This window comes from Trichogramma pretiosum, unplaced genomic scaffold, assembly GCF_000599845.2.
Source record: "Trichogramma pretiosum strain Unisexual culture from Peru unplaced genomic scaffold, Tpre_2.0 scaffold2, whole genome shotgun sequence".
NCBI classification, from domain to species: domain Eukaryota; kingdom Metazoa; phylum Arthropoda; class Insecta; order Hymenoptera; family Trichogrammatidae; genus Trichogramma; species Trichogramma pretiosum.
Genome location: NW_019641687.1, coordinates 507,244 through 527,960, shown reverse-complemented (window position 1 = coordinate 527,960; position 20,717 = coordinate 507,244). Strand labels below are relative to the sequence as shown.

The following is a 20,717-nucleotide window of genomic DNA, read 5'->3' as shown; positions in this document are numbered from 1 at the left end:
ACCATACTTATGTTGTTTTTACTAACACAAATCTCCTTAGCAAGTGAAATGTTTTTTCGTACCCATGAAAAATTGAACTCCGATTTGAAATTTCTACTTACGTGGCCTCACCTGTCTGCAGCTTGCGCAACATCATTAGTCAATCGAAACCAAACTCATAAACAGATTCAAAAACAGCCATAAGCCGGGCCACGACAGTTGACAATACACAAAATATTGCGCGCGCAACATCGATAACCACTACTTTTATACACCACTTGTATGTGTGTTGTGGCGTTGCCGAATCACCGTGTACTCAACATAAATTGTTTGACTCATTCGGTTAGTCAGTATTTTTAACAATAACAAATTTTTAAAAATCTCATAAATAAAACTGACTCCTACTAGTGCAAGCGTGGACGTTACTACTCGTTGTGTAAATTTGTTACTACCGAAGAAAAACAAAATTGAAAAGGTGAGCGCCAAAACGAATTTTGATATAGAAACGCAGAAGTTTTCAAAGCTGCTATTGAAAATAACCGTTATAATTCAGCTATTGTAGCCTTATATTTTATGTATTACAGTGTTTAAACCTTTCAATTTTTTAAAGTGTACTTACACGTATTGGTTATTTTGTGCAAATTTTCATTTTTTCGTGACTCAATAATTGTGCTTAGCTTATACTTATACAGGCCTATTCTATTTCTAGACACAATGTCAAGCACATCACAAAAACATAAAAATTTCGTGGCTGAGCCTATGGGAGAAAAGCCTGTTACTGATTTAGCAGGTGTTGGTGAAGTTCTTGGTAAAAGACTTGAGTCAGCCGGTTTTGATAAGGTTGGTATTTTTGTTCAATGTATAGAGTAATTCATCTGCTTAAATTCATACTGCAGAAAAAATTAACAATGTTTTTTTTCTAGGCGTATGTGGTACTTGGTCAATTTTTAGTCTTGAAAAAAGACAGAGAACTTTTTCAGGAATGGATGAAAGATACATGTCAAGCAAACACAAAACAATCTAATGACTGTTTTCAATGTTTATTGGATTGGTGTGATGAATTTTTGTAATGTACCACAAAAGCATGCAATTTATTTAAATGTTTGTCAGTGTACTGTTTTTAGTTTCAATTATATATGAGCATATAATAATGCTGTCGACCTTAGCTCTTACACAGTTAAAAGCTGCCAAAAACCTTTTAAAATTTGAACTTACCTTATTTTATACTCATGACATTTAATTCTTATAAAATGTGCCACTTTTATGATGAGGTTGAGAATTAGTGTAATAGTTACTGTTTCCTAGAATTTCTTGTATTCTTTGCCTTTTCCATAATACATGTATATATAAGAAACTGAGAATGAATATTTTATTAAAAAAAACTATGGATTTTCAATTAACAATTTATTATTATTCATTTCTATATTACATAATATTCTACAAAATTTTTGTCAAACAAATGATCAATCAGAATATATGGTCAAACTTCAACTAGATTGTAAATTATAGATTTATACATTCCTTTGATGTAAAAAACAGAAGTTCACATAAGATGTAAGGATAATTCCAAATTAACAAATCATTAAATTAAGGATAACCACTCCTGCAGTATAAAACTTGATCGATTCATATATTAAAATTTATACATACATCAATTTATGAATTACATTCCTCTCTTGTTCCAAGTAGAATTGTAATTGAAAAAACTGTAAGGTGTTATTACAGTTATTGCAATAAAATGAGGAGTAGAAACAACTGTTTCACTTTCAACATTATCTAAGAACATGTGTATCATATATTATCATAATAATACATGAAAATTGTACAAAATTAGTTCTAAATTTTCTGATACCAAAAAAAAGGTTTATAATATGTTCTTGACAAAATCTTTTTTAGTTCTTTATGCAGCTTTCTCTTGCAGTCTAAAAAATATTTAATTTAAAATAACAATAACTGTACTTTTAGAAAATTATTTAAAAATAATCTTACTTATGCATATCTTCCCTCAAAGACTGTAATGATAGACCTTGCTGCAAGTTTTCTTCAATTGTTTGGAGAACGTTTTGATTTAATCTATGATAAGGAATAATTTTCAATGCTTGACGAACTAATTCATAAGCAATTTCATACTTATTAGAGGCATCTGGAAAATTTTACAATCAAAAATTACAATGTGTGTTGTAATGTATAAAATGAAATTAATCGTGTTTGAATTACCAGAATCTAATAAAAACTTGAACATCATAGCAAAAGATTTTCGCCTGTCAGTTACAGAGAGCATGTTTGATTGCACTATTTTTTCAGCTAAAGCAGGATACTTGTCAAAGGCATCATTTTTCTTTAATGTAATAGCAGCACTCAGAGTAGAAAATCTTGTTGAATTTTGTAATGTTTCATTCCAAATCTGTTCTGCTTCAGGATGTTCAATTGTAAATTTGTGAATCCACAAAGCATTTATTGGCGCATATACATTTTTTTTCACAGCTTTATAAGCAAATTTTTTATCTAGAAAATTAAATTATATCTCATGAGTATCCCACTAAAAATACCAGTAGGTAAGATGCTAAAGTTTATATCTTACATTCTTCTTCTATCTCAGGCTGATCTTTTAATGCATCACAAGCCGTAGATATATGTATTAGTGAATTAATTAGTGTTGTTGGTACATTTGAATCAAGTAAGCTATCCAAATTTTTGACGAAGTCTGCGTACTTTCTATTATCTAAATAAAATTTACCAATAAGTTGACTAAAACTGAAAGTCCTATTATTGGGATTCTGAAAAAAAAAGTTTGTATTGATGTTGATGAATGGTTAAAAAAACGCGATGAAAACAAAAGTTTACCTTCTTCACAGCTTGATTAAACAACCGGACCGTTTGTGCAATGTTTGAAAAATCATTAGCTTCTGCTAATTTTGTTAAGACATGTGATACTGTAGTGTGAAAAGTTGAATTAATTTCACTCACTCCAGATAATAACTTGTGTAAGTAATTTAATGCTTCATTCATATGATCCTCAGCTGCTAATGCTTCAACTAAATGTAATGTGTACCTTACTTTAGCCTCTCGATTCATTCTGAAAAATAATCATTTATTAATTTCTTCCAAGCTTTGATAGCAAATAATTGTGAGAAAAGTTTAGTATTTTTATAAAGTAAATCATCATTTTTCATTATAGTACACATTTTGTTTGATTTCACTTACGTTGACAAAATAGATTTAGCATTTTCAAAATCTCGTTCAATAAGATGCTGAGTAAATTTTTTTGCTTTGTCATCAACATTTTCATCATGTGGTGAGACAATATTGAATGGAGGATTTTGATCGTGAGATCTCAGTAATTGATCTAAAGTTTTGAGAAATTCGGGTGACGGTTGTACATTGTCTTCCTGCATTTGGGTCCACAACGCCAAACCTCTTTGCCAATCGCCTTTTTTTTCTAATTAAAGAATAATAAATTGATAATAATGTATTTATTGTAATTCTCAATATTAAAGATTGTACTAACCATAAGTTTGGAGTAATTTACAGTAAATAGGATCAATATCTAAGTAAATACCCCAAAGCAATTGAATAAAATTTTCAAGTTTCTCAACTTCATTGCGGATGGCAAATCGGTCTACTATGTTCATAATTTTTTCACGACGCAGACGTAGTCCTGGGGTCTATAAATATTGTAAACGAAAAATATTTATTAATCAGTATATAACTGTCAAGAGGACAAATAAATTATCAAGCAATTATAATTACCTCTAATATTTTTCTAGCTTGCCGAGGCTTATTACTTTCAAAGAATGCTACAGATAAATCCAATAGCGAGTTTACTTCACCGTAAATTTTGGTGCAATAATCAACTATTTGTTGCAGACGTTGGGCGTCTTCTTTTTCGATTAATGCCATCATAATAACGTTACGAAGAGGAGTCATTTGATATGTATCACAAGCCCATTTGAATTTTTCAAGTGCACCATCCATGTCACCGCTTAAAAAATAAATAAATTATATTATATGAGAAGAAAAAAATTGTGCGATGAAAAACTGTTAGATTATTTACTGTTCCAAGTGCGATTTAACAATTGCTTGAAGATGCACTATGCTCGGCTTTTTTATAAAACCATTTTCCACCAGTTTGTCAAACACCGTTTTTGTGAGCTGAGGACAACATTTGAGTACGTTACCGAGTAATTTTTCTGATTTGAGACTTCGATCAACTTCAGGATCGTTTACAGGTTCATCGAGAATCTTAATAGCATCTGTAAAATAATTATGATTCAATGAAAGTTAATGCTTGCATAAATGAATCAAACCATAAAATTTTTATTTTTGCTTACCCTCTGGGCGTCCTTTTTGAATAAGTGCTTCTGCATAATTTATAAGCTTTGTTCTGTCTAATTTAGCTTCTGGATTAAGAGCTTTGAATCGTCTGAACCATTCATCCGCGTTGTCGACATCGTCAATTTTGGAAAAGTAATCAATTAAAGATGCACAAAAACCATTTGTGTAAGTTGGATTTTGTTGTTCTAATTCCTGAACAAAAATTTTTATTTTCAAAATTTGGTTTACAATTTAGGGTAAAATAGCAATTCATTAAAAAGACATTTACCTTCAAAAGTTTATTTACCGCCTCTATGTTACGCATTTTTGCATATTCTTGGACGAGTAAAAGTTTAAACTCCAAAGATGATTCAGCCTTTTGCTCCAACTTTTCAATGTTTTGATTTTGGTACATTTGAGACTAATAATTATAAGTGTTCAAAAAATTAGAAATGAATTGTTAGTAACAAAATAATTTGACAACAGAAAACTTACGCTTCCTCTGAATTCACCAGCAAATTTATCAACTTGTGCTGGTTTTAAATCTTCTGAAATTAGCTTGTCTAACATATCGCTTACTTCTGGTTTCAATTTGGATCCCATCATCAATTTTATATTATCACAGGATTCTTGTTCAATACTTATTCCTTTCTCTAAAAACTTTTTGATGAGCTGCAATAACAAATAAACACATTTAGTTGAAAATACCGATTTATAATGGTAAATAGCAGTTTACTTCGTCAATAATTTTAGTTCCATGCGGTGGTAGCGTTTTAATCACTGTATATAGAAAGCTGCCTGCAAACTGTTTAGCCGTCAAAAGATCTTCAGCTCCTTCCTCGTTGCTACTGTCATTTTCAGAGTAGTACAATCGTGCATATTGAAGATGAATAATTTCACTTATTGTGGCTACATCTGTTGTATTCTGCATTGCATTGACTAAAGATCTTTTGAGTAATCTGGACCTGTATGTAAGATTTGAACTCGTTGCTAGAATATTAAAGTGTGAATTAAGTTTATTAAAACATATATTTTTTTATCTGTAAATATATTCATCTTAACACTCACTGAATTTAAGAGCATCCACTAGTTTCATAGACGATATAAGGTGGTTTACTATAGCATTAGCAATAATACCAAATGGAACATTATTATCCATTAACATCTTGGCATTTGTCACAGAATCTCCCATCATGTAAGGTAAAACATAGTCTTTAATGGTTAGAACTGATGGTGTCACATCAAAGTCATTTGTCATTGATTTTATTGTAGTCAATATGCCTGAAATGAAAATTTTTCATTATCATGAATACATTATAAATACATTTTTTTGAATAAAACTCAATTGTACCTTTCAAGTTATTAGCATGACCATACGAAACCATTAATGGATAGAAATAATGCTCTCTAACAGGTACATCATTTTCTTTCATAGCTTTCATTAGTGGAAAAGCATATTGATACTTATTTGATTTCAATGATTGTAACAAAGCTTTTTCAAATGCATTTGGATTGTAATTTTCAATTTTCATCAACTTGCAATAATGTGCAACAGTTTTTGGATCCTGAAATACAAAAATTGAAAAATAAAATCTTTTACAGTTATTACTAGATTAAAACAAGATTAACTTACAATGTCACAATTGATTAGCTTTCTAATAAAGAATATTCCATCTCTGTCATTCATTTGATCATCTAATTTTGACATGTTTTTAAGCAAACCATAAGCTATTTCCAACTGATTATTTTCAACTAATTTGTTGGCATAAGTTTTGATATCTTTATTGAAATTAGCTCCTTTTATAAAAAGATTTTTCAACTAAATTAGGTAAGAAAGTAACAGTTTATTAATTTTAAGAAATCAATCATTAATATTTTTACTACAGTTTCACACATACCTCATCTATAAATTGAGAATGTCCACTAACTGCAAGTGTATAAATAACATCTAAAATATCTTTATCAGAAAATAAGATATCTTTTTGATGACATTCTTTCAAAGTTGCTTGAATTGCCTCAACATCTCCTACTGTCGCATGAGCACACAATACTGCTGAGTATGTCCTTGAAGAAGGCTCAATTCCAGCTTGGGTCATGATGTTCACTACTTTTAGAGCATTGGGAACATCACTAAACATAAAATATTTCATTAGAACAATTATTACAATTTTTCAATTGTTGTAATTATAAAACATACCCTGCAATAGTATGTCCTTTGACAAGAGAATTGAAGATGTTTTCATTTATGGGTGTGCCCTCTTGACTCATGTGCTCTAAAATTTTAGTAGCACCAGCAATATCTCCTTTATTGCAATAATATTCTATAAGTCTTTGGAAAGTCACTCGATTTGGCTCAATCCCTTGATTTTTCAATTCTACTAAGAAATCAGCAGGAGAAAAATCTTGTTCGTTTTCAAGATTGACTAGAAGTAATGCATTATAATGAGAAATATCCAATGCGATTTCTGAAAATATAAATAAATTATGATTATGCATTTTATATAATAATGAAATAGCAATCTAACGACTTACTATAATCTTTGATGATTTCCCATATATTTTGGGCAATAGATCTGCGAACTTTCAAGTTTTCAGCCTCTAAAAAGTTTCCGCAACATCTGATTAAATGCAAAGCTTGGGTAGTAGTCAGCGAACCTAGTATAAATCACATGCATGACTTTAGGTACAATTAAAAAAAAAATGTTTAATCAGTTAGTCATTTATATACCAGCTTCTGTAATAGCCCTCATCATTTCATCAAAATCAGATTTACGTAATGCACCATATCTTTTGATTCTAAAATCAGCATCCCTCAGCAATCTATCAACTTGGTACTGAGTATTGGTTGATTGAGTTGATGGTGCTGTTGCTACTTTGGTTACATAATTCCTATGGATAAAAAAATATGAAGCATCAATGGGAAGGTACATCAAAAAGACAGAGCACGAATCATCGAAGTTACGAGTCCCTGTAGGCCTGATTTACCTGTTGTCAAACGTATTGCAAGCGAGGTATTGGGCGATTCTGCTAACATTGACATCGCTTCCAGTGAGGGATGTATGATTGGCGACTCGGGTTAACCTAGCGAGCGTCGAGCCGGCCCGGTTGTAGGCCCGCACGTGACGTAGTGAGCGCAATAAAGTTGCCATGGTCGCTCTCCAAATGCGTTGACGATGCTCTGCAGATCTCGGTGCAGCCGTCGGGTTGAAGCGTCAGTGGCTTATTACTCCACTATAAACGAATAGAAATTGCGGAGTTGCGAATTTTTGTTACTGCAACGGCGTGCTGAGCGGTTCACGATATATGTGGCTTGAGCAGAATTACAGATTACAGCAGACTCCAAAGTTCAATTTTCTTGCGTACGGTGGAACCGTGGACTGTGTGGCCTGTGCGCAGTCGTCACACTTCAGTCTAATCTTGCAAGCTACATATATTTTAGAAAATACACATCTTATCCCAGCGTCTCAAACTTTCAAGCGGTTTAGCCGCATTGATATACTACAGTCAACAATCTACAGCCAATTCGTGTTACAGCTAGAGCAGCGCACAATTGTAAAAAGTTTTCGTGAAAATCCAGTTGTATTCTTTTTATTGACAATTTTTCCAAGTAGGAGTACCCATTCGGTTAAGAGGCGATGCTTTTGCGACAAATATTTATATCTTTTATTTTGATAATAAAAAATTGATGATTGCACTTGAAGCTATGTTTAAATTCTCAAAGAGATTTTGAAAAAAAAAATGATAAACTTCGTAATATTAAAATAAAAAGTGGCCAATGATTGGTATATTCACCATAAGAGTTTTTTTTTCGTGAATTGAGTTGGAGAGGATTTCATTAATAATATTTACAATATGATGCATTAAATTAACATGTCATCATATTGTTTGTGATCATAAATTCATGGATATTATGAGTGAGTGAAGAAAAAAGGTATGAAGTATAGTGATAACATTTTGAGGGATAATAAAATCGCAGTCAGGCAGACTTATGAATCAACGAAGTTTAATGTGAGCTTTTACTTTTGTAATTAACGAAAAATAAGAACAGAGCAGGAATCAAGATTGATAGTAAAGGAAGTTCAAATGATATCAATAAATTTAAGTCTAGGAACAAATAATAAAAATATATCTGTGATCAGATATGAAAGTGATTTGGTGGAATTGAAATATTGGAAAATCGGTAGGTAAATAAATCCACGTTTTTTCGTTAAAATCTTTTTAAACGCACGAAAGCTCTCTTTCCATGACGTTTAATTTGTTCATTATTTGGGATGTAACGGCGGGGGGTATTTTTTTCGACGACGGAATAAAAACAAATATTTTCCTAAAAGATATAAAATTTATTTTCCCATCAAAACCACTGATACACATTATAAGAAAATACTCAACAATATTTTTGTTCGTCGACGCGTAATTGTAAAAGATACGCGTGTAAAATAATTCCCATGCAACAATGAACAATTAGTGGGCCTTTTCCATCCATTCTACGTGTTTTACCACGAGCTTTTCTACAATTAACCTTTCGATCTCCTCTCCATTTTTCAACTCTTCGTCCGTCAGTCTGAGCGTGTTATCGCTATCCTTCGTTACGAAAACTACCTGTTGTCGACGACTCTGTAGAATATTGGCAATGACCAGCTGGAGAAAAAAGCATTATCGGTCTTTAATGATTATATATTTAAATTGAAAAAAAAAGTTTTAAAAACAAATCGTTGGTGTCATTACGCTGTGACTGTAATTTTCCAGGGCTTTTCTGGCTTTGCTTATAAGCACTCTCTCGTCCGTTTCGAGCTTGAACGAAACCACGAAGGATTTTGGTATCCAGAGATTGACCAGCGGCTTTAATACTTTAGGCACTAGTCTCAAGTGAATCGACGGAGCCTCGGTGGATGGTATTTTGTGCTCCGACTGTTTGTCAACATCGATTGGTGTAATCAACTTTATTTTCATCATTCTCCTTCCTACTTACCATTTCATTCGGTGGTATGTAAAAGTCCGACACTGCGGCTGCCAAGTAGACGATGGCCCTGTCCTCGAGGCCGCTTATGGCCTGGCAAACGCTTCGCAGTAGCCACAGATAATCCGAAAGAGTCGTGAAAGTCAACTGAAGCAGTCGCTCTTTTGTTTTTTTGTAATTCTTCAGTATGTTTGCCACTTTGTTTGAGTGCTCCGGTGTAACTGCGTAATTTTTCAAATTAAAACTCGCACCGCAATTCCCTCTATTTCTTTCTCTTTTCTTAACGATAGCATTACTTTTTAAATTTAAATACCTTTCACTGAATCTGTCGAGTCCTCACTCGTCAATTCCAACATGTCTAAAAATTTGTTTCCCATAAAATGACGCGAGAAAGGCTCCAAAGACTTCAACCTATAGGTGCAAGTTTCGTAGCATAAGACTTAAAAAATATTCTCAACGCGAATCTGCCATTTGTGGTAGGACGAGAACCAACCTGTACATGAATATGACTGCATAGTCTTGCTCAAGAAAATATTCTGCAGAAATGGCACCACGATTTCCTGCGCTAAAATTATCGACAAATCGTACCGTGTTGTGCTCGATGGGAACCGTCGTTCCTCCGCTCTAGTTTTGCAAAAACTCACGATTATATTTAATATATTTATTCAAGTGCAATAAGTATCGTTAAATAATCAACTTACAGTAATTACAACAACTTTTTTATTTGTATTCGAGAATCGGTCGATAAAGTTTTTCAGGAGCACTTTGTTCTCTTCGAGATCCGCTGGTTTCGGAGTTTTTGCATAAAATTCTTCCCACGTCGAGGTCATATTTCTTGGGCTTTATAAAAGAAAAAATGAGAAAAAATGATGAGATCTTATTTGTTTGAGAATCGAATCGTATTTTAATTTACTTTTCCTACTTTAAATCGAACAGGCACTAAAATATTCGAATTTTTGGCATACTAGATGATTGGATCCATTTAAGAATGAAAAAAATAAAAAATCACTGAGATAAACCGAAGGAAATTTTAGTAAGATTTACTGATCGATATATTTTTTGCATGTTTGATTAAACGAAAATTAATTAGTTGTCATTCGCACTTTTTTCAGTCTTTATACCAAGCGTATTTCGCGGCACCCCGCACACGTGTGTTTTTAATGGTAAGTTCGTATAACTTGTACTGTGCGCCATATACTTAACCTACAATGCGTACACTAATGATAACTGACGTTTTAAAAGTTACTCAGAATCCGATTGTTTTCGACACAACAAAACACGCGCTTCGCGACTTTTGAAAATTCATTTTTCAAGGTGAAATTCGTTCGAATCCCGAAGAGAGATATTTCTGCGCAAGAACGCATAGTCTCGATTCTCCGCTCCGATTCGAAATCGCCGAAGCCTGTGGGTCTCTTTGCATTACACCAGTCACCTGAGTTTTACGTAATCGGGAGGTGTCCATTAATCGGTCCATTAAAAAATATAACTTACAATTTTGTCTAACGTGAATAAAATCTTCCTAGTCAAGTTTGGCGCGTGTAAATCGGAGAATTTTGCTTTGGTCACGGCTGCAGCTCAGCAAAATCTGGTTTTTCTCGCCAATGTCTGTTGCGATGATGTATCAATCGCAGAATCACAGTATTATAAGCCGTATACGCGTCTCGCTTACGAAAACCGATTGACGTCACGCTGGAGATTCACGCGGCACTCGGACAAAATTACGGATCTTGAAACATAATTTGTCGAAGGCTCAAAACTCTCGGACAACTTAGCGGTTCTTAAAATGATCAAATTTTATAAGTAAATTATCTGTCCTCGTGAAAGAGTCTTTACCCCGATTATTTTTTTCGTAATGTCCTTTTTTCATAGTAGTTTACTGCACTATCTTATCGATCTTATCTTATAATTAGTTTGTGGTTCATTCAATGAATGTTTCAACAAATTAGAATTGCTTTCAAGTTAAATTATATACATTATATGTCATTTAATATTAATGACTTAATTGATTTAAAGGAGCTCGAAAAGTGAAATTTTTATTTAATTTTTCCTCCGAATGAAAATATTACACCTCAAAGAAGATATCAATCACTTATCATGTTGATAACTTTACTCAAATTATATGTTGCCAACACTGTACGAATTGTATTGTACCATTTGCTCCTCAATCCAATCTCGATACGTCCAAACCCTTGTGTATACATCCGGGAATCCCATTGCACAGGTCATGATTACGAATGACACGATGCCCACCTGTACGTCGTCGGAAACCAAAGGACTGCCAGAGTCACCCTGAAAAAATTTAACGTTAATATAATTGTCGATGCGGCAATAAAAAAAGGAATATTTTATCGTACATTGCAGTTTCCCTGGCCTCGTTTTGTGAAGGTGCAAATATTTCCCTTGCCAAGGAAAGGTATTTTCCACCAGCAAGAACTTGTAGAAAGAAGGCAGGTCGTCATGTATTGCAAATTGTTTGGGACTTCTCCGTTTGCCTATAAAATTAATTATAAAATATACAATGGCAGGATGTAATAAATAATTTTTCAAAACTTACCCTGAGTCTCCCCCAGCCAGAAATAACTGCAGGATAGTTATTTTCATCTATGTCACTATCCGGTAAACCAATCGGTTTGACTTTATCGCTCAATTTGATTGTTTCGTTCACCAAAATAAGACCGACATCATTCTTAACTCCTAGTTGCATACTGAACTTTGGATGAGCAATGAGTTTTACTGATTGATAAGCTTGGCCACCAGAATCAAGTTGATTCGATCCAGCTACCACCAAAATTTCGTCATCTTTCAAACTTTATATAAATGAAATAAAAATAAGCGTTATTTTTATAATTTCACCGGAAAACTATATAGGTCTATAATATTTTTTATAAATAACAATGAAGTCTCTTTTACTCTTTTATGCAGTGAGCAGCAGTGAGAATCCAACGATTCGCAATGATGGATCCACCACATCTGTGCTTCAGATCTTTCCTTAGCGAGACCATGTAAGGAAAAGCACCGTCCGGGGCTTCTTTGCCATCGACGATCCGGGTGTGCTCATCGCCAGAGTCACAACTAGCTTTGCTTATTGAATTGCGACGAGGAACACCATTCAATGCTATTCGTCATTATTACGTTTATGTAGGTTTAAATTTATTCATTTTTTAAATAAAATATACAATAAAACTCGCTTTTTACCTAGAGCATGTTTTTCCTCGATAAATAAACATGCAATAAGCAGTAATAGTATCGAAACGTCTCTCATTGTGTAAAGTTCACTGCTCAAGTAATCGGAAACAATGTTGAACTTCAATATTTATTGACTGAGTGATGATATTAGGACGGCTTAATTCGTATAAATATAGTGAAAAAGATATTGGCAAAGTAAAAAGATCGATGTGTCAAAATAATCAGTTCTTAATCTTAATCCATTCTTAAAAAGTCTCGATCAATAATAATAATGCAATAATGAATGAATAATATCTTAGCTTCATGAAATTGTTTCGAATTACTCATCAAAAAGATCAATTCTATTTGGTGAAGTCAAACTTCTGTGGACGTGAGGGGGGCTTCTTATACTTCACAGTACTCTTGTATTTTTAGTTTGTTGTGCATGAATATTATTTATGTCCCTCAATCAAACAATCTGAATACCTCAAAACATATATTACTAATTTTAATAAGTATCATCAAATAAATCAGGGGTAACCAAAAATTTAAGTAATTTCTATTCTTTAAATTATATATCTTACCAGTCGCATCGTAATTTTTTGTTCACCAATAATGTATTAGTAAGGCTTTGAAAATGACTAATAAAACTTCATTAGCATGAATTTTATAAACAATATTATAATTTTTATCTCCTTTGAACCTTTTAAAAACATGAGTCAATTTACAGCAACGTGATTTCTATGTACATACACTAATTGAACGGAAGTATTAAAATATATCTTTACATGCAAACGACGATAATTTTTGTTAACAGAACACGTGAAAAGATTCATTTTACATAATTATTTCAATTCATTTTATTAAATTCATTTAGATAAATTAATTAAATTTTTTATTGCTTTAATATGACGTCAAAAGTCAATGGGTCAAAAGTCAAGTCCAATTAAAATGTTTTTAATTTTCTATGGAATTAAAAGGTATCTTGAGAAACTTGATTTATATAGTTTTTTAATATAGTACATAAAAAAATGTTTCAATTTTTTTACGATCCATTGTTGTCTACTATTGTTCCTTTAACAAACACCAAAAAATCTCGACGGGCACAATAATTGCACTCAAAAAATGAGATTGTAATAAGCATCAAAACGTCCTGGAAATAAACTAGTGAAATAAAAATTGATTTTTTTACATTTTGGACCTTCGACGTCTCCTTAAAGTTTTAAATTCGCAAATACATTTGCAATGTTATAAGTACTGCAAATTTAGAACTAATCAATTGGAATAATTATAAAATCAATAATATTCTGGAAATGTGTATTTTATAATGTAAAGTATGCGATTTTAATCTTGGGCAAACTTACAATTATTCAATTTTCATTTATTTTACTGACTATACTAAAAAATACAAAAGTAGACTCATTCATCATTTCGAAAAGCTATTCATTTAAACTAACTATATTTATAATATTCAAGATTTTTGCAGCTTTATCTCCTCAATCGCAAAAAATTGGTTGAGCCTTCAACAATAAATCAGTCGTATTTTTGTATAAATGCATATTATGTTTTAGAATTTTTTCCATATATTTAATCACTATCAACGTTAATGTAAACGTAATTTAGTCATTAATTTCTTTTCTCAGAAACTATTTCGATTTTTAAAATTCTTTACGTTATTATCCTCTTCAAATTAGTTTTGGATGTTGATGAGTCATTTTGCAATTGAACAAAAAAAAATATAAAAATTCCTGAATCTCTTGTATTTTTCTTTCTTTCAACTTTGTTCAATTCGTACAGATGTCGTCACTCATTTTCATAGTAACAATTTCGTTTTAATTTCTATCTTAAATCTGTTTTTAAATAATAATTTGAGATAAATTATTCCTAAAATATTGGTCAATTATTTCGTAGTTTAGAAAATAATTTAATTATATCATTATCGTTTTTAAGAAAAAATGGCGAAAGAAACTTTTAATTTTGTTTTTTTATGCTGAAAAAATAATTTTGATTTAAACGTGTAGGATGTCACGAAAAAAAACTATGTATTGATCATTGTCCAAGACGATATTTTTTTGTAGAATAATGTTTTAAAAACTTTTCTTTTAAATTTTCCTTATTTTTTAAGTTAATATATTTTCCTTTTCTCCTAAAATAAATCACATTTATTATTTACGACGACAAAGGACAACAACATGTTAATTAGATATAAAAACTAAACTCTTTATTCGTCTCTAATTAAAATACGAAATGTATAGTCATCGTTGAAGTGAAATCTTGTTACTTATGCACATTCAGGACTCGATACTTGTATAGAAATTTTCACAGAGTAACTATAAGTTAATTATTTTTTACATTTTAATTAGACCTATGGCACTTTGGAATATAATGAAGTTGATTTTATAATGAAGGCAAAAAATAAAATCATAAAGATGTTAAACTTGAGATCGTCATAGTCATTAACTTACGCACGAAGCGCTTTTAGAAAAATCGACACACGTGAGTGTGATGCGAAATGATAAAATGTATTATAATAACGTGTATGTAGATACATGTAAACGTTTCGTGTTCTATTTACATAGAAAAATGTCATTATTTAGCGATCCATGTGTCCTAAATTATAATCAAGCACTTGTCTCCAGATAATCGAGGCTGACTGCTTTTACAAGTACATGCCATTGACGAGATAGTCGGCGTCGTGAGAGAATTCACCGCCCCGTCCGCGACCTCGGCGCTTGACGACCCGCAGTCTGCAGGCGATCAGCACGGCCATGAAGGCCGTCACGGTGAGGCCCAGCGCCAGCGAGATGACCGCTCCCTTCGGCCGCGACATCTCCATCTCGTCGAGCTTGGCCCCGTGACGCCTGATGTGCTCGGCCATGACCAGGCTTTTGCGCTCCTGATCGTGGGCGCCCGCCATGGTGCGCAGTTCCGCCTCGTGAGCTTAAAAGTCAATTACGAATTTACCTCGATAATTCGCCGGACTTATCCGCATTAGCGCACGGCTATTAGTGGCATCTACATACCTTTGTGAATGTCCGTCTTGGTCGCTTTCTCAGATAACAGTTTGTTGACCTCGCTGTTTTTCTTCGGCGCATTGTTCATATCCGCGGCAGAAGTCTTTGTTACTGTGAAAAAAAAGATTTGCTTAGTAAACCAGAACAATTTCCTCTTTTTAATGTTGAAAACACGTCGAAAAATCAATCGTTAAAGATGAGGATAATTCAGAAAGTGCGTAAATGTTGTACTAATCTAACGACTTTATAAGTCCCAATCTATCTGAATTCGTAGTCTATTATAAAAAAAAAATCAAATTTTATTTCCAAATACAATAATGTCAGTGTACTTTAAGAATTTTTTAACTAATTCACGGAAAGTAGTGTTTAGAAATCGGCATCTTAGCTGCATACTCACCATTTTGTGTTTCTAAACGGGTCAATTTATTTTCACTGGTATTTTGGCCTTTCAATGTATTGTCATCTTTATTCTCAGCAGACTGAAACATAATATACAATACTAGTTTCACTTTTTTCTGAATAAATTGTGCGATTTCACATATATATTGTGATCTGGATATCGATTTCTCATTCGATCGTTTCAATGCACGCCTTAACCTTATCAAATAAGCGACGTTGTGGCCATACATTCGTTTTATGTATATTTTTTTTTCAAGTAAAAATTAAAACATGTACACCGCATCGTTGGGCGATACCGGAGAATTAAAATGGCTACACCACGCCTTCGAGTGGGTGCTGACGGACGCAAAATCGGTATGGCGCAAAAAGGTCAGTTTCTCGCCGAGGTTCGCCCACTCGATGGCCAACATCGAGGGTTACTGCCGAATAAAGCTCTGCCCGCAAAGGAAGCCCCAATTCATGAACATCAGCTTGATACTGACGCTGGAGGGTAACCGGCAGGCCCAGCAAGTCTTGTTTTCCATTCTGAACGAGAAGAACGAGAAGGTGAACGTGTACGAGGCGGAGAAGATACCCAGCTACGAGCTGACCAAGTGGCAAGTGAAAAAGTTCATGAGCAAATTCGTGATGAAGTGTCGCGACAACGAGAAGCTCTTCGAGCCGAAGAAGAAGCTGCGGATACTGTGCGAGATGCTGCTGAGCGACAGCGTGAACGAGTCCGAGCCGACGAGCTTGGAGTCGCGGACGAGCGGCGCCTGGAAGGGAGGCGGCGACGGGGGCGGCGGAGGGGGCCTGCAGCTCTGCGGCGTCGCTCAGATCAGCCGCTTTCGGCGCGAGGACCAGCTGCACCAGCTGCTGTTCAGCGAGCGCTTCAGCGACGTCAAGTTCCTCGTGGACGGCTGCGAGATTCACGCGCACAAGAACATACTGGCGGCCGCGAGCCCCGTGTTCGCCGCCATGTTCAGCTGCGACATGCAGGAGAACGTGACGAACCGGGTGATCATCCAGGACATCGGCTCGGAGGTGTTCCGCGAGCTCGTGCGCTTCGTTTACACGGGCAGGATCGAGCGACTCGACAGGCACGCCAAGGAGCTGCTCGGCGCCGCCGACAAGTACGCCCTGACGCGCCTCAAGGACATCTGCGAGAGGCACTTGTGCAGCAGCATCGACTCGGACAACGCCGTCGAGTATCTCGGACTGGCCGATCTCTACGGCGTGCCGAGCCTGAAGGAGAGCTGCCTCTATCACATTAGCTGCCACGCGCACGAGATCGCCAACAAGCCCGACGTCTTCAATTCCATCGCCGATCTGACCAAGAACCTCGTGATCGAGGTGCTGCGCAATTTCGTCAAGAGCCCCAAGGAAGATAAATTCCAGTCCAAGTCGATGATATTTGACCCGATGCTTCTAGGGGCGGTCTTATTCATAATAATGCTATATCTCTCGTACAAGTACTACTTTTAAAAAAACACTTGCACAAGAACAGCTACAAGATGTGAAACTTCTTTATGATTTTTCGCAAGTAAAAGTAAAATAAAATTGAAATATAAGCAAATTAATGAATTCAATTAAAATTAAATTTATTTATGCGAAAGATATGAAAAATAAGAACCTTTTAATAACACCAGATACTAAAAAATACTCGATGTTTATTATGAGCTTTTTTCGATTTTTCAGGTCTCAAAATGGCTCAGAGATTGTTGTGATGAAGAAGTAAGCCTTCATAACATTTGATTAAGGGATATGGTGCACGAAAAAATTCGTAGCTGTTTTCTTCAATAATCCGATGGACTTTTTCACGCATACTCTTCAATTTTTTAAATGATTTTTAGTTGTTTTGGGATATTGTTACACGAAATCGCTATCGCTAGAGATAATACGATAAAGAATGACTTGCGACAGTCCGTGTGAACTTTTCTTGTTGTTCACGCTGCGGTGTCGTAACTTGTACCGATAAACAATGCCCTAAGATCCATAGAGTGTAAATATTGCACTTAAAAACTTTTTTGTGCGATTGAGCTATGTTTTTGCGGTCAGACCAAGCAATTCTTACAAACATGCATGCAGCGCCAGCGAGCGAATGAGTGAACAAGGGGGAAAACTACAGGGGTACCTGAAGGTACATAGATATCACAAAGATATGATCAAAAAAACTATATTTTCGATTATCGCTCGCGTTCGTTTTTCGTGTGCTTACTTCTCAAACTCAATGCGCATAAAGAAGTTTCACTTCAATAAAAATACCTTACAAGTTTTGACTTTGTCCGAGTATAATCGGGAATTCAAATTGAATTAGAGTCGTAGGATAGAAAAATTGCTTACATTGCAGGGCTCGGGTGTCGACGACGTGGCCGGCAACTGCTGCTGTTGATGCGGCTTTGCTTCTTGGGAAGTTTGATGTTCCAAGGCTACTTGTTGCAGCCTTGGCCCAGTTGTCGCTGGAGGAGCTATCGCGCCTCCTTGATTAACGTCCTGCCAGTTTCCTTGAGGACGATTCATCACCCCGGGATAATAAGGGGCGTATATCCTGTTTGGATCTTGATTGTAAATGCCACTGGAAATGATCAACATCGATTTTTAATCAAGCGATTGAAGTTTTCAATGCTTGTCGATGAAACGATGATTTACCTCGGTGATTCTAATTCATCAAGACGCGTTTCTGGATCTTTGTGGTTGAATATGTGAGGCCGTTGCTCTTCTGTAAGATGGACGAACAGTTTTATCGGATTATTCGTCGATATTTCATTATAGGAAAAAAAAGTATCGATGACAAACGTGAGGTAATTTTAGTAACCGAATAAAAAGAAACAAAAATGCGGACCATATTCCAACGAAACATAATAAACAAGGACGTACGTTGAAAACCGGAAGGCGGATAATCATGCATCTCCCCATCGTTAGGCTCGTAAGGTTCGTTACCGTTGATGATTTTACGCCCGATGGCCGCCGATTGATTTGGATCGTAATAGGCGGGTCCACCGTAAGCGGCTCCGTTCCAAGGATAGCTCATTTGTTTGTAGTGCGGGAGCATTTGCTGCTGCTGCTGCTGTTGCGACTGCATGGGATCCGCAACAACTGGACGCAAATTATTGTTGTAATTGACGTCGGGCCGATTGGCGTTGACAGGGGACATTTGCCAGGCTTCGAGGGCCGCCTTGGCATTGGCGTGGTTCGCTGGATAGGCCATTGGGTATTGCTACAAACAATCACAAATATTATTGGATTGAATGGAATAGATTCTTTGTGGGTTTTAACGCACCTGCCCATGCTGTTGCTGTTGTTGTTGTTGCTGCTGCTGCTGCTGTTGTTGCATCATCTGCTGATACCTAATCATATCGGGCAGCAGAGGCGGCAGTGGAGCGTCGTAGGGTTTCGGCGTGGCGACTCGCTGCTGCTGCTGGGCCGGGAGCAGAGTCGTGCGATCGGCCGGACAGCCGAGCTCGGCGGCCTCGTCCGAGGCGTCGGGACACTGGGGTATGCCGTCGCAGACGTTGTAAATGGCTATGCAGTCGTCGTTGGAGCGGCACTCGAACTGATTTCTGTTGCAGCTCGGCGCTGTCAAAGAGATATACATTCATTCTCAAATGGTCAAAGTTGAGAAAGCGGATCGTCTCACTTTTGAGCGGTGCGAGGCTCGTCGTGGACGTCGACGTCGTCCTCGGGGTCGTGGCAAGCGTGGCCGAGGGCGTGACCGGTGGCTCGAGCGGTGCGTAGCCACCACCGTACTGCCTCGGAGGACTCTCGAGTTTTCTGAAACGAGCGAATTAGAAACGGAGAATTTTGGCGGCTGCGGTCGAAAAAAATGCAGCTGCGAATGAAAAACAAGGGTACCTCAAGGACTTGAGCTCGTGCTCCTGCTGAGTGTGCCTGATCTGCTCCTCGAGCTGGGCGTCGCTCTGCAAGTTGCTGTTGGTCAGGACGGCGCTGCTGTAGTTGGCGTGGCCGGTGAACTTGCACTTGAAATCGTGCGGTGGTCCGCAATGGAACAGGTAGCAGCTTCCCGGTCTCTGCAAGCGCGTAAACACGCGTGAGTATTCGACGCACGTGGAACGTAATCGCCGATCGCGCCCTATACCATATACCGAAGCGCAGATTGTGAAATATTTCGATTTATCAAATTTATCGATCTCGGACGACCGACCGAGGGAGGGATATAGCGTGTACGTACAGAATGTAGCGCAGCTGCCAACGCGCCGTCAACGTGTAACGTAATAACACGATTCACCCACAAAGACGCGTTAGGTATAGAGATGCGAAGCCCGAACGAAATAAAATTGCGCGTAACGGTATGATTCACCTTCTCCTCGAAGATGAAGACGTCGCAGTGCTCGGTCTCGCAGCACCAGCGCATGCACTCGAAGCGCGACTGCACGTCGAACTCGGTGAGGTACTTGGCGCCCATGTCTCGCGAGTCCTGCGTCCTGATGATCTTGTCGCGGTGCACGACGAACGCCTCGACGCAGGCCTGCAGCTCCTTGCTGTTCGCACTGGCACCACCGTTACCGCCGCCACTGGAGCCGATGCCGCTGTCCATGTCCAAGTTGATCTCTTGGGCCGACGCGAGCCCAGCTAGCAGCAGCAGCAGCTGAACGAGGACAAAGAGTAGCCTGCTCGCCTCGAGACTCATGCTGGACGCGCTTGGCGAGCAGCAGCACTGCGACTGCGATCGTGTCGGATTAAAGCTCGCCGAGCTTGACCATGGCCCGTCGCGGGCTCGATCCTATGTACTACTACTGCTGAGTGCACGCACGAGATCAGCGCGCTATATAATATATTTGGCTTAATTCAGCAGCAGCCCCCGATGGCGATTCGCGACTGGCGACCCGCTGGCCTGGACGCGCAAGCGCCCCCTCGTCTACACGATGACACTTGCCTGTATGTGAGTCGCG

The 20,717-nt window shown here is 36.6% G+C and overlaps 5 protein-coding genes across 8 annotated transcripts; 1 reads left to right on the top strand and 4 right to left on the bottom strand.

Moving 5' to 3' along the window:
- The first annotated feature begins 188 nt into the window (after positions 1-188).
- On the top strand, positions 189-1,337 carry LOC106655262 (barrier-to-autointegration factor). Its single transcript, XM_014375577.2, has 3 exons — positions 189-454; positions 689-819; positions 903-1,337. Exons 2-3 carry the CDS (start codon positions 694-696, stop codon positions 1,047-1,049), a joined length of 273 nt encoding a protein of 90 aa, XP_014231063.1. The 5' UTR covers positions 189-454; positions 689-693; the 3' UTR covers positions 1,050-1,337.
- A 31-nt stretch (positions 1,338-1,368) lies between these two features.
- LOC106655048 (leucine-rich PPR motif-containing protein, mitochondrial) lies at positions 1,369-7,643 on the bottom strand. The gene is made up of 21 exons (XM_014375233.2): positions 7,279-7,643; positions 7,022-7,182; positions 6,826-6,948; positions 6,491-6,758; positions 6,192-6,423; positions 5,927-6,112; positions 5,645-5,858; positions 5,362-5,574; positions 5,030-5,283; positions 4,789-4,965; positions 4,583-4,714; positions 4,311-4,506; positions 4,034-4,232; positions 3,730-3,961; positions 3,488-3,644; positions 3,184-3,418; positions 2,824-3,055; positions 2,561-2,756; positions 2,197-2,484; positions 1,969-2,122; positions 1,369-1,901 (listed from the first exon to the last, which is right to left on the bottom strand). Exons 1-21 carry the CDS (start codon positions 7,440-7,442, stop codon positions 1,880-1,882), a joined length of 4,035 nt encoding a protein of 1,344 aa, XP_014230719.1. The 5' UTR covers positions 7,443-7,643; the 3' UTR covers positions 1,369-1,879.
- A 969-nt stretch (positions 7,644-8,612) lies between these two features.
- Positions 8,613-10,962, bottom strand: LOC106655062 (uncharacterized protein C4B3.18). Of its 2 annotated transcripts, none has more exons than XM_014375255.2 (7): positions 10,742-10,962; positions 9,952-10,090; positions 9,744-9,874; positions 9,564-9,661; positions 9,263-9,471; positions 9,019-9,201; positions 8,613-8,931 (listed from the first exon to the last, which is right to left on the bottom strand). In XM_014375255.2, the coding sequence occupies exons 2-7, from the start codon at positions 10,078-10,080 to the stop codon at positions 8,755-8,757; spliced, it is 927 nt and encodes a 308-aa protein (XP_014230741.1). In that variant the 5' UTR covers positions 10,081-10,090; positions 10,742-10,962; the 3' UTR covers positions 8,613-8,754. The 2 variants fall into 2 exon arrangements, with proteins under 2 accessions (XP_014230741.1, XP_014230742.1); XM_014375256.2 differs by lacking the exon at positions 10,742-10,962 and adding an exon at positions 10,173-10,633.
- A 296-nt stretch (positions 10,963-11,258) lies between these two features.
- LOC106655021 (chymotrypsin-2-like) lies at positions 11,259-14,402 on the bottom strand. The gene is given in 6 exon segments (XM_023461441.1): positions 11,259-11,539; positions 11,605-11,742; positions 11,805-12,028; positions 12,144-12,365; positions 12,446-12,893; positions 13,000-14,402. Coding segments are annotated over 5 exon segments (825 nt in total). The 5' UTR covers positions 12,513-12,893; positions 13,000-14,402; the 3' UTR covers positions 11,259-11,365.
- Positions 14,403-14,540: 138 nt separating this feature from the next.
- On the bottom strand, positions 14,541-20,681 carry LOC106655095 (probable basic-leucine zipper transcription factor Q). Of its 3 annotated transcripts, none has more exons than XM_014375306.2 (10): positions 20,126-20,681; positions 19,660-19,835; positions 19,445-19,578; positions 19,088-19,383; positions 18,748-19,024; positions 18,457-18,526; positions 18,151-18,382; positions 15,827-15,908; positions 15,439-15,540; positions 14,541-15,355 (listed from the first exon to the last, which is right to left on the bottom strand). In XM_014375306.2, the coding sequence occupies exons 1-10, from the start codon at positions 20,453-20,455 to the stop codon at positions 15,075-15,077; spliced, it is 1,980 nt and encodes a 659-aa protein (XP_014230792.1). In that variant the 5' UTR covers positions 20,456-20,681; the 3' UTR covers positions 14,541-15,074. The 3 variants fall into 3 exon arrangements, with proteins under 3 accessions (XP_014230792.1, XP_023317207.1, XP_014230791.1); XM_023461439.1 differs by having other exon boundaries at positions 18,685-19,021; positions 20,126-20,679; XM_014375305.2 differs by having other exon boundaries at positions 18,685-19,024; positions 20,126-20,678.
- Positions 20,682-20,717: the final 36 nt, after the last annotated feature.

What these genes read in the sequence shown, in the direction of transcription:
- LOC106655048 (XM_014375233.2), bottom strand. Translation starts at nt 7,442, where the DNA reads ATGGCAACTTTATTGCGCTCACTACGTCACGTGCGGGCCTACAACCGG. An exon ending in TCATGCTAATAACTTGAAAG is followed by an intron (nt 5,575 to 5,644) that starts GTACAATTGAGT and finishes TTTTCATTTCAG; the next exon opens with GCATATTGACTACAATAAAA. An exon ending in GTTAAATCGCACTTGGAACA is followed by an intron (nt 3,962 to 4,033) that starts GTAAATAATCTA and finishes TTATTTTTTAAG; the next exon opens with CGGTGACATGGATGGTGCAC.
- LOC106655262 (XM_014375577.2), top strand. Translation starts at nt 694, where the DNA reads ATGTCAAGCACATCACAAAAACATAAAAATTTCGTGGCTGAGCCTATG. An exon ending in AGTCAGCCGGTTTTGATAAG is followed by an intron (nt 820 to 902) that starts GTTGGTATTTTT and finishes TTTTTTTTCTAG; the next exon opens with GCGTATGTGGTACTTGGTCA.
- LOC106655062 (XM_014375255.2), bottom strand. Translation starts at nt 10,080, where the DNA reads ATGACCTCGACGTGGGAAGAATTTTATGCAAAAACTCCGAAACCAGCG. An exon ending in GCAGTCATATTCATGTACAG is followed by an intron (nt 9,662 to 9,743) that starts GTTGGTTCTCGT and finishes TTGCACCTATAG; the next exon opens with GTTGAAGTCTTTGGAGCCTT. An exon ending in CTCGACAGATTCAGTGAAAG is followed by an intron (nt 9,472 to 9,563) that starts GTATTTAAATTT and finishes AAAATTACGCAG; the next exon opens with TTACACCGGAGCACTCAAAC.
- LOC106655095 (XM_014375305.2), bottom strand. Translation starts at nt 20,455, where the DNA reads ATGAGTCTCGAGGCGAGCAGGCTACTCTTTGTCCTCGTTCAGCTGCTG. An exon ending in CGACACCCGAGCCCTGCAAT is followed by an intron (nt 15,909 to 18,150) that starts GTAAGCAATTTT and finishes ATTATGTTTCAG; the next exon opens with TCTGCTGAGAATAAAGATGA. An exon ending in CAAGACGGACATTCACAAAG is followed by an intron (nt 15,356 to 15,438) that starts GTATGTAGATGC and finishes TTGACTTTTAAG; the next exon opens with CTCACGAGGCGGAACTGCGC.